This window comes from Panulirus ornatus, chromosome 23 (genome assembly GCF_036320965.1).
Source record: "Panulirus ornatus isolate Po-2019 chromosome 23, ASM3632096v1, whole genome shotgun sequence".
Classification (NCBI taxonomy): Eukaryota; Metazoa; Arthropoda; class Malacostraca; order Decapoda; family Palinuridae; genus Panulirus; species Panulirus ornatus.
Window position 1 is genome coordinate 15,060,627 of NC_092246.1, and position 12,640 is coordinate 15,073,266.

Below are 12,640 nucleotides of genomic sequence, written 5' to 3' on the forward strand. Positions count from 1 at the left end.
AGATCAGTTGGATGTTTTCGTTGAGTTGAACTGCACCTGCGTGGGTTAGAGGTAGTGTATGACTCTTATAAGACCAGCAGCATCATTAAGCATATAAAAGTTCGAAGTTCGTACGTTCTTCAGTGATCTTGCTAAAGTCCCACAGGAGCCTTATGTCGGCCGTTTCCCCTGGATTCTCCTGAAAAAGTTGAGGGTTTCTTTTTGGCTGGGTTCTTTCAACATCCTCACGACACCACAACTCTCTGGACCATCAGTACGATCCATTGAGCAATCAAGGATGTTCAGACTTCCGTCGAGGTCTAGGGTGTAGAACAGCATGGATTTTCAAAAGTTGTGTGTGTGTGTGTGTGTGTGTGTGTGTGTGTGTTTGCGTGTGTGTGCATTATATCGATGGCTGTATTGCTGCTAATGCAGTGATACTTTTAACAAGAGCCAAATGTTTTCAACTATTCATTAAGATCTTTGGATGCGTTCCTGATCCATTGAGGTTTTCAATACCACTTCCAGTCTTAACTCGTTCATTGTCAGACTTTTAGATTAAGTCATATACATGTCAGACCCCTGGATATTAGGAGTTCACTTTAGGTACTCTCCTCAGTGGTAGTCAGTGAATGTAAGATGTCAAGTATAATGAAGTTCTGTTCTCTTATCAAGCATCATTCGCATTTTCCAGTGTCTCACAGAACTTCATTATCAGAAATAATAGTAAAAGGAACTATAGCTGTTGCCTATATGGTTATGATTAAGTACTCTTTTCATTCGCTAGCATGTGAATTATTCATCTTTCTCTTTAATGACGTTAACTTTAGAAGTGTCCGTGTGTGATGTGCTCATTGTTATCTTGTCTAAGAAAGGCTGGTCAGATCTACATGTGCTCAAGATAGTCGTGAGTAGAAATGTGCAAAGACGTGTCTGCAGAAGGCTCGAGGTTCGCTATCATGAAGACTATCTCTGAAATCGGGGAAATATTAGGGTTAATCTTCTCCTCTAAGTCATGAATATCTACAGCTGCTCAACCAACCCAGAATGTCCTGTTGTGGTAGATGGCTCCGTAGGAGGACGTTCTCGGATACGTCTTCAAGAGCGGATTCAAATTTCCAGATGAACCGGTACTGCAGTCTTGCGAAGGCCTTCACGAAGAGATCCCTGTATTTGAGAGGCATTTTTGTGCCTGTGGCCACAGTGCCGAGACTGAAGTAGACGACTCCCACTGGACCAGCACCTTTAATCCATGACTCCAAGTCCTGTGAAAAGAAACCGTACAGATGATACACATCCATTGTCAGTACCTTGAGGATATCTTCTCACATTTCTAAACATCAAAAGATACGGTAAAACGTTAATTTTGGGATTTGATGGAAAATGATTTTGAAATGGCTCATCACCGCCATTTCTAAGAAATATTGTTGAAGCAGAAGACATACCGCCCATGAACAATATTCATCCAAATCAAAGATATGACTTTGACATGCAGAAAATGTCTTCAACACATGTTCGAGGATGGAGAGACCAGACACGACTCACCTGAGGCAGTGGTTGGCCTGGGACACAGTGCATGCCACCGACTTCCACCTCGGATGGCAGTAGAGGCATGGCGTACCCTGCGACGAATTGGTAATTCAGTAGAACAAGACTCACGTTTCTCTCAATATCTAACAGTGGAGGTATGTCGGGTAGGTGGGCGGACACCTAGGATGCACAGGGGAAACACCTTCAGTACAGAGTATCAAGTCCTTACTGCTAACGATGTGTACCTGTAATTCTGGGGCCATTTTGATATTTGCTTTCATATATCTAACGCGATAGCCATGTTCAGTATAGTCTAGGGAGAAGGAAGACAAAACCATACTCAGTATGGTCTAGGGATGAGGAAGAAATAGCCTTATTCAGTATGATCCAGAGGGAGGGAAGACATAACCATATTCAATATGGCCAAGAAGGAGGGAAGACACAACCATATACGTAATGATATAAGGAGAGGTAACACATGGTCATATTCAGTATGGTCATCGGAGATGGAACATATCCATATTCAGTACAGTCTAGAGAGAGGGAAGAAATAATCATTTTTCAGTACGATTCATTGAGAGAGAAGACAAAGACATATGGTTTAAGAAAAAGTAAAACTTAGCCATATTCATAATGGTCTAAGGAAAGATAATACATAGCCATATTTAGTAAGGTCGATGGAGAAAGAAGACATGGCAATGTTCAGGATGGTCGAAAGAAAGGGAAGACGCAGCCATATTCAGTATGGTCTAGGAAGAGAGAAGAAATAGCTTTATTAAGTATGATTCAGAGAGGGGGAAGATATAGCCATATTCATTTTGGTATAAGGAAAGGGAACACATCATGATGCTGACTCAGTCGTAGCTTGCATGCCTATTCATTTGAGAAGCCCACCATACACGTAGATGAAGGTTTATTATATTGTGATAAACATCACTTGGTTTCAGAAAAAAAATTTGAGTGATAAGGCAAAAAAAAGACTTACTAGAGAGAATGAAGACATAGCCATATTCTGTTTCAAATGTGGTGTTTGTGCTTGTTCCAACATCAACACACCTGAAGCACGCCTCAAGGACGTGGAGTCCCCAGACTTTGATATTATGTGGCTCAAGGTCTGTCTCTCATCTATCACACCTTTCCTCTGTTTCACCTATTGCTCTCCTTATCCTACAAATTTCATATTTTTCTTCGACTATCTAAACTCCTGCCACTTTATCATCTAACACATTCAACAAACCTTGAAAGTACTCACTCTATCTCCTTATCACATCACCACTACTTGTTATCACCTCCCCATTAGCCCCCTTCACCAATGTTAACATTTGTTCTCTTGTCTTACGCACTTTATTTTTCCTCTTTCAAAAACTCTTTCACCCCATCTCTCATATGCCCTCTTTTTTCGCCTCTTGTACGTCTCTCTTCATCTCTTGCCTCTTTCTTTTATACATCTCCCACTCATTTGCATTATTTTCCTGCAAAAATCGTCCAAATGCCTCTCTCTTCTCTATCACTAATAATCTTACTTCTTCATCACACCACTCACTACCCTTTCTAATCTGCCCACCTCCCACGCTTCTCATGGCACAAGCATTTTTTTGCGCAAGCCATCACTGCTTCCCTAAATACATCCCATTCCTCCCCCACTCCCCTTACGTCCTTTGCTCTCACCTTTTTCCATTCTGTACTCAGTCTCTCCTGGTACTTCCTCACACAAGTCTCCTTCCCAAACTCATTTACTCTCACCACTCTCTTCACCGCAACATTCTCTCTTCTTTTCTGAAAACCTCTACAAATCTTTACCTTCGCCTTCACAAGATAATGATCAGACATCCCTCCAGTAGCACCTCTCAGCACATTAACATCCAAAAGTCTCTCTTTCGCGCGCCTGTCAATTAACACGTAATCCAATAACGCTCTCTGGCCATCTCTCCTACTTACATAAGTATACTTATGTATATCTCGCTTTTTAAACCAGGTATTCCCAATCACCAGCCCTTTTTCAGCACATAAATCTACAAGCTCTTCACCATTTCCATTTACAGCACTGAACACCCCATGTACACCAACTATTCCCTCAACTGCCACATTACTCACCTTTGCATTCAAATCACCCATCACTATAACCTGGTCTCGTGCATCAAAACCACTAACACACTCAGCTGCTTCCAAAACACTTGCCTCTCATAATCTTTCTTCTCATGTCCAGGTGCATATGCAACAATAATCACCCATCTCTCTCCATCCACTTTCAGTTTTACCCATATCAATCTAGAGTTTATTTTCTTACACTCTATCACATACTCTCACCACCCCTGTTTCAGGTGTAGTGCTATTCCTTCCCTTGCTCTTGTCCTCTCAGCAACTCCTGACTTTACTCCCAAAACATTCCCAGACCAGTCTTCCCCTTTACCCTTGAGCTTCTTTTCACTCAGAGCCAAAGCATCCAGGCTCCTTTCCTCAAACATACTACCTATCTCTCCTTTTTTTCTCATCTTGGTTACATCCACACACATTTAGACACCCCAATCTGAGGCTTCGAGGAGGATGAGCACTACCCGCGTGACTCCTTCTTCTGTTTCCCCTTTTAGAAAGTAGAATACAAGGAGGGGAGGGTTTCTAGCCCCCCGCTCCCGTCCCCTTTAGTCGCCTTCTACGACACGTGAGGAATGCGTGGGAAGTATTCTTTCTCCCCTATATATATATATATATATATTATTATTTATTATATTTGCTTTGTCGCTGTCTCCCGCGATAGCGAGGTAGCGCAAGGAAACAGACGAAAGAATGGCCCAACCCACCCACATACACATCTATATACATACACGTCCACACACGCAAATATACATACCTATACATCTCAATGTACACATATCTATACACACAGAGACATATACATATATACACATGTACATAATTCATACTGTCTGCCTTTATTTGCTCCCACCGCCACCCCGCCACACATGGAATAACATCCCACTCCCCCCTCATGTGTGCGAAGTAGCGCTAGGAAAAGACAACAAAGGCCCCATTCGTTCACACTCAGTCTCTAGCTGTCATGTAATAATGCACCGAAACCACAGCTCCCTTTCCACATCCAGGCCCCACACCACTTTCCATGGTTTACCCCCAGACGCTTCACATGCCCTGGTTCAATCAATTGACAGAACGTCGACCCCGGTATACCACATCGTTCCAATTCACTCTATTCCTTGCACGCCTTTCACCCTCCTGCATGTTCAGGCCCCGATCACTCAAAATCTTTTTCACTCCATCTTTCCACCTAAAATTTGGTCTCCCACTTCTCGTCGTTCCCTCCACCTCCGACACATATATCCTCTTTGTCAATCTTTCCGCACTCATTCTCTCCATGTTAACAAACCATTTCAAAACACCCTCTTCTCCTCTTTCAACCACACTCTTTTTATTTCCACACATCTCTCTTACCCTTACATTACTTACTCGATCAAACCACCTCACACCACATATTGTCCTTAAACATCTCATTTCCAGCACATCCACCCTCCTACGCACAACTCTATCAATAGCCCACTCCTCGCAACCATACAACATTGTTGGAACCACTATTCCTTCAAACATACCCATTTTTGCTTTGCAAGATAATGTTCTCGACTTCCAAACATTCTTCAATGCTCCCAGAATTTTCGCCCCTTCCCCCACCCTATGATTCACTTCCGCTTCCATGGTTCCATCCGCTGCCAGATCCACTCCCAGATATCTAAAACACTTCACTTCCTCCAGTTTTTCTCCATTCAAACTTACCTCCCATTTGACTTGACCCTCAACCCTACTGTACCTAATAACCTTGCTCTTATTCACATTTACTCTTAACTTTCTTCTTTCACACACTTTACCAAACTCAGTCACCAGCTTCTGCAGTTTCTCACATGAATCAGCCACCAGCGCTGTATCATCAGCGAACAACAACTGACTCACTTCCCAAGCTCTCTCATCCACAACAGACTTCATACTTGCCCCTCTTTCCAAAACTCTTGTATTCACCTCCCTAACAACCCCATCCATAAACAAATTAAACAACCATGGAGACATCACACACCCCTGCCGCAAACCTACATTCACTGAGAACCAATCACTTTCCTCTCTTCCTACACGTGCACATGCCTTACATCCTCGATAAAAACTTTTCACTGCTTCTAACAACTTGCCTCCCACACCATATATTCTTAATACCTTCCACAGAGCATCTCTATCAACTCTATCATATGCCTTCTCCAGATCCATAAATGCTACATACAAATCCATTTGCTTTTCTAAGTATTTCTCACATACATTCTTCAAAGCAAACACCTGATCCACACATCCTCTACCACTTCTGAAACCACACTGCTCTTCCCCAATCTGATGCTCTGTACATGCCTTCACCCTCTCAATCAATACCCTCCCATATAATTTACCAGGAATACTCAACAAACTTATACCTCTGTAATTTGAGCACTCACTCTTATCCCCTTTGCCTTTGTACAATGGCACTATGCACGCATTCCGCCAATCCTCAGGCACCTCACCATGAGTCATACATACATTAAATAACCTTATCAACCAGTCAACAATACAGTCACCCCCTTTTTTAATAAATTCGACTGCAATACCATCCAAACCTGCTGCCTTGCCGGCTTTCATCTTCTGCAAAGCTTTTACTACCTCTTCTCTGTTTACCAAATCATATATATATATATATATATATATATATTATCCCTGGGGATAGGGGAGAAAGAATACTTCCCATGTATTCCCTGCGTGTCGTAGAAGGCGACTAAAAGGGGAGGGAGCGGGGGGCTGGAAATCCTCCCCTCTCGTTTTTTTTTGATTTTCCAAAAGAAGGAAGAGAGAACGAGGCCAGGTGAGGACATTCCCTCAGAGGCCCAGTCCTCTGTTCTTAACGCTACCTTGCTAACGCGGGAAATGGCGAATAGTATGAAAGAAAGAAAAATATATATATATATATATATATATATATATATATATATATATATATATATATATATATATATATATATATATGTATGTATGTATGTATGTATGTATATTCATATATATACATATATATTGGAAAGGATCACAATTTAGCCCATGATTAAGTGTATTCCTATTAGACCACTTGGAAATTAAACACGATAAGTTCCCAAGTACACTTACGTGTAATAATCATATCATCATCGGAGATACAAGAAAGAAATATAACAGTCATTTGATATATAAGGAAGATATGTAGCTAGGACGCCATTTGGTAATCAAATTGATGAATTGATGTCCGGTGCGTTCAAGTCTGGCAACATGAGTATCATAGATTTATTATTCAGACAAGAAGGGTAGCTCTTTCCAAATTTTTTCGACGATAAACCTATCCAATTTGTATAGACCTTCGCTTACAGTAGATTTACAAAGAATTGTAACACCCGGACACACAGTCTCATCACTATAAATTACGGGTTTACCTCTTTTTGTATCTTTGGCACATAGCCCCACAGTCCCCAGTAGCCAGGGAGGTAGATATGAAAGAAGAGGTTTTGAAGACGATCCAAGAATCCCAGCGGATGAGGGTAGTCGTGGTGGAGGTTGGGGACGTACGCTGGATGGTGGACGTTGCCCATGACAGCGCTCAAGCGGGAATCCTGAGGTGTGGTGATTACCAAGATAAGGGGAACACCGAGAGCGAAAGGGTACGCCATCTGCAACAGAAAACTTTCATCACTACACATGATAACACTTCTCACCAAGCACGGCAACACGCTCACCAGAGACATCAGTACACACGACAACACTCTCATTACTACACACAACTCTCATAAGAGACATCAGTACACACGACAACACACTCTCATTACTACACACAACTCTCATCAGAGACATCAGTACACACGACAACACTCTCATTACTACACACAACTCTCATCAGAGACATCAGTACACACGACAACACTCTCATTACTACACACAACTCTCATCAGAGACATCATTACACGTGACAACACTCTCATTACTACACACAACTCTCATAAGAGACATCAGTACACACGACAACACTCTCATTACTACACACAACTCTCATCAGAGACATCATTACACGTGACAGCACTCTTACCACTACACACGACTACACTCTCATCAGAGACATCATTACACGTGACAACACTCTCATTACTACACACAACTCTCATCAGAGACATCAGTACACACGACAACACTCTCATTACTACACACAACTCTCATCAGAGACATCAGTACACACGACAACACTCTCATTACTACACACAACTCTCATCAGAGACATCAGTACACACGACAACACTCTCATTACTACACACAACTCTCATCAGAGACATCATTACACGTGACAACACTCTCATTACTACACACAACTCTCATCAGAGACATCAGTACACGTAACAGCACTCTTGCCACTGCACACGACTACACTCTCATCAGAGACACCATTACACACAACACTCTCATCACTACAAGGCGCGTTTGCACGGTACTGCAGTTGTGACTGTTGTGACTGGGGTTGAATGTGTTGTTGAATGGTTGGTAAGGATATTCACTGTATGTATAGGACATTGTGAAGTGCCTGAGGACTGGCGGAATGCATGCATAGTGTCATTGTACAAAGGCAAAAGGGGGATAAAGGTGAGTGTTCAAACTACAGAGGTATAAGTTTGTTGAGTGTTCCTGGAATATTGTATAAGAGGTTATTGATTGAGAGGGTGAAGGCATGTACATAGCATCAGACTGGGGAGGAGTAATGTTCCTTCAGAAATGGAAAAGGAAGAGTGGATCAGGTGTTTGCTTTGAAGAATGTATGTGAGAAATATTTAGAAAAAGAAATGGATTTGTATGTAGCATTTATGGATCTGGAGAAGGTATATGATAAGGTTGATAGAGATGCTTTGTGGAAGGTCTTAAGTGTACATGGTGTGCGAGGCAAGTTGATAGAAACAGTGAGATGTATCTATCAAGGGTGTAAGGCATGTGCATGAGTAGGAAGAGAGGAAAGTGATTGGTTCCCAGTGAAGGTCGGTCTTCGGCAGAGGTATGCGATGTCATCATTGTTGTTAAATTTGATTATGGATGGAATATTTAGGTAGGTAAACGCAAGAGTTTTGTAGAGGAGCGAGGATGTAATCTGTTTGGGATGAGAGGGCTTGGGAAGTGAGTCAGATGTTGTTCGCCGATGATACAACATTGGTGCCTGATTCGAATTAGAAACTGCAGAAACTGGGGACTGAATTTGGAAAAGAGTTTGAAAGGAATAAGTTGAGAGTGAATATGAATAAAAGCAAGGGGTAAGGGAAAGTTTGTTAAGATGTGAGTTTGAATGGAGAAAAATTGGAGGAAGTGAAGTGTTTTAGATATCCTAGTTGACATAGCAGCGAACGCAACCATGGAAGTGGAAGTGAGTTATAGGGTGGGGAAAGGGGCGAAGGTTCTGGGAGCGATGAAGAATGTGTAGAAAGTTATCTTGGAGAGCAAAATTGGGTATGTTTGAAGGAATAGTAGTTCCAGCAATATCGTATGGTTGCAAGGCATGGGCTATGGATAGAGTTGTACGCAGGAGGGTGGATATGTTGGAAATGAAATGTTTGAGGACAATTTGTGGTGTGAGGTGGTTTGATCTAGTAAGCAATGAAAGGGTGAAAGAGATGTGTAGCAAGAAAATGGGTGTGATTTAGAGAGCACAAGAGGGTGTGTCGAAACGGTTTGGACATACAGAGAGAATGAGGATGTATGTGTCAGAGGTGGAGGGAACAAGGAGAATCAGGAAACCAAATTGGAAGTGGAAGGGTGGAGTGAAAAAAAGTCTTGAGTGACTGGGGCCTGATTATGTAGGAGGATGAGAGGCGTGCAAGGAATAGAGTTAATTGGAACGAGGTGGTATACCGTGGTCGACGTGATGTCACTGGACTGAGCCAGGGCGTGTGAAACGTCTGGGGTAAAACATGGAAAGGTCAGTGGGGCCTGGATATGGATTTCTGTGTATTACACATGACATCTAGAGACTGAATGTGAATGAATATGGCCTTTTTTGTCTGTTTTTCTGGCGCTACCTCGCTGACGCAGGGGATGGCGATAATGTAGGATGCCTTATGTGGGTAAATGTGGTTCTGGCAGTGATACACACGACCTTGCATATTCATTGCATAATAGGTGATTGATATGGTGTCATTCGATTGTAATTCACAATAAAGCACATACATGGTATGGTTATCATGTCATCTGGTAATGCGAAATCGTGCATGTGTTAGTGACCAGCACCTCTCCTCATGCTAGTTCGTAAGGGTGGTTCCTCTCAGGTAATATAGACCGTATGGAAAACAGACACATTATGTGAATACTTGTTTTCAGCTTGCCTCAGTGATAGATGTTAGAGGACACCCGGAACTTCAATACATGACCGAAGACGTCTGAGTGACGCTTACCAAAAACAATATAGATGGAAATGAATGGGTAAACTGGCAACGCTGACGCCTGTGAGTTGACAGCGAGTATATCATATAAGACAGATTTCCTGTATAATGAAACCATATAATGTCAGTTGTATATCATTAACAAGTCATATGAATAATGATCCACTTGAAACATGTTTTATGTCACGGACAGAAAACTAGAAATGTTCAGAAACGGCTTATTCATTAATATTTGGTGTAGGAACCAGCTACGTCGTGCGAGTACACAGTTGAGTCCACGTGGCATGGAAGCCACCAGCGAAGATGTCAAATCGCTTCCGTCTGGGCTACGTAGGTTTTCCCACGCCGGCAGAGCAGCAGTGACGACCAATGTAAAGTGTTCCGCATTGCCCTCGTCAAGGCTGCCCAGAACATGTTTTATGGGATTAAGGTCCGGAGATTAAGGAGGATGTGGCAGTAGGGTTATACGTGAATGTTGCTGAAACCATACTTGAACGACCCGACTACTAGTGTGTGCTGGACTGTTGTCCTGAAGTAAGTAGAAAGGTTGTGGCCCAGGGAACACTAGAGCAGTCACAGTGGGTAGCAGCAGCACCTCCTCCAAAATTTCTACATATTTTTTTTCCTCGGTGAAACAGCCGCCCTCCGGCCCTACACCTGGGAAACAGGTTTCTCAACCCTTCAAATTTGAGCAGACACATAGAGCTCACTCTGATATCCATCTTACCCAGCTGTAACAATACTTTCCCGGCTGACTGTTCATATAAAGAACATTACTGAAGGAAAGATAGAAGGAGCTCCTGGATAAATATCCCTAGCTACTTCGTCGCTATAGTAGAAAAAGAAGAAGAGGAAGAAGATAATTTTAGGGTTGGTACCATAAATGCCTTCCCCGAAAAGCTTTCCTTCTCAATAGTAAATCAGTAAATCTTTGTTTCTATAGCGAGGGAGAGAGAGCTGAGTTATTATTAAATCTTGGGGAACAAAGTTACATACAGCCTGATATGTTTGTGATGGATGGCTTCCATCTGAACAAGCTGGATGATAGCAATTCCACCAGGAAAGGAATATTTTCCATTGCTTCACCTTCCTTGGCTTGTTCAATATGTTCTTATATGTATCATATATTCACGTTGAACTTGCGGAATTAGACTGAGAAGTAAAAGTCTTCCTAAATGAACTTGTTTGATGAGGTGGATCTGCAAAGGTTGGTAATCCTAGATACGAAAGTTGCTAACTTCCTTGATCCACGTATGATTACATTAAGAGATTCCACACCATATCTTTTAGAAGCCTGTGTCACCTCCCCATGAATTAGAAATTTTTCATGCATGATATCTGCTACTGAACGGTCGATTTATGTGAATATTGGCACAGATGACTATCTCATGTGATAACTTTCTGGTAAGTCCCGCTTGGCTGGGTATTCTGATGTGATAACCCTGCGGTAAGTCCTGCTTGGCTGGGTATTCAGATGTGATAACCCTGCGGTAAGTCCCGCTTGGCTGAGTGGGAAGAACGCTCCAACTAGAGGGATTCAGTAGCTAATTCTTTTTCTATTTCAGTTTGTTTTGAAGAATTTCTTTCATGAAAATAGATCTAAATGAAGTGTATTGTATCACGATCCTGTTGCGGTATCTTCAGATCACTAGCAATATAACTATCATAGTTGATGTATTTTCATATCCATACGAAGGATCACGTCAATACAACCTCCTGATGGTATTGATTTGTAGAGCTGACAGCTCCATCTTTCAATCCGCTGGCTGGCATTAGGCAAGGAGCCCGGGCCAGTTCCTAAGCAAAACTTGCCTTTTCTCATATCATTTGAGTGGCTGATTCACCATACGTTCTAAGCTAAGGCGTTTGGTAACTTAGGGAAAATATTCTGTGGAGGAAGAAATATTTTCCGTGCAAGAAAAACAAGTTGTGATTATTTCTCACTATTCTGAGATGTTCTGTATCAAAGCCTGATTTATCTGCGGCCGGCTCTTTACCTTGAGAGAGTGAGGGATCACATGCACCTCAGGTGTGATGGGTTGTAGGAGGCCTGGCAGGCAAGGGGATCAATCAGGCCAGGGTAGTGCTGACGACTCTGTGAATTACTGATTGTCTGAACGTCACGTGAAGATCAGAATTGTAGGGATTTGCTCCATCTTTTTTTTTCCTACCATTTTTGATGGACGACTTTAGTTTATAAGGTTTATGGTGGAGGCTGTTATAGGAAAGAATATCCTGAACGTGAGATGATATGCCGCTCAAACGGTTCACCTTCAGGTCTTGTTCGCTGTGTGTGTGTGTGTGTGTGTGTGTGTGTGTGTGTGTGCGCGCGCGTGTGTGTGTGTGTCCGCTTTGCTTTGTCCCATAATGTTTGTCTCTTGATTCTTAACAATATTTGAACAACGTTGGATGTATTTCTAAGGATTGTTTGTATAACTGAAAAAAAATGAGCATAGTGAGATTAAGTTCTTGGCTGTTTTTCATCTACATGGAATTCTGTTCTCTTCTAATTCTGTTGCTCATATTGTCATTCAGTAAACAACTTAGCTTGTCTTCCTACGTATAATCTTATATATGCTAAGATTTCAGAGTTCATATAATTTTGATGATTGAGAGTTCAACCAGCATTGTTAAAGAGTATAGTCAAATGCAAAATTGAATTTCAAATGGAAATATAGTCTTGGTGT

The 12,640-nt window shown here is 42.0% G+C and overlaps 1 protein-coding gene across 3 annotated transcripts in view; it reads right to left on the reverse strand.

Annotated features, from left to right (window-relative positions):
- Positions 1–12,640, reverse strand: part of LOC139756817 (UDP-glycosyltransferase UGT5-like) — a 41,840-nt gene that overhangs the window by 7,046 nt on the left and 22,154 nt on the right. For all 3 annotated transcript variants that reach the window (XM_071676633.1, XM_071676634.1, XM_071676632.1), the window contains exons 5-7: positions 6,984–7,217; positions 1,525–1,689; positions 1,022–1,244 (exon numbers count right to left, since the gene is read on the reverse strand). In XM_071676633.1, coding sequence (XP_071532734.1) covers positions 1,022–1,244; positions 1,525–1,689; positions 6,984–7,217 — 622 coding nt within the window. The remainder of the gene's footprint in view (positions 1–1,021; positions 1,245–1,524; positions 1,690–6,983; positions 7,218–12,640) is intronic.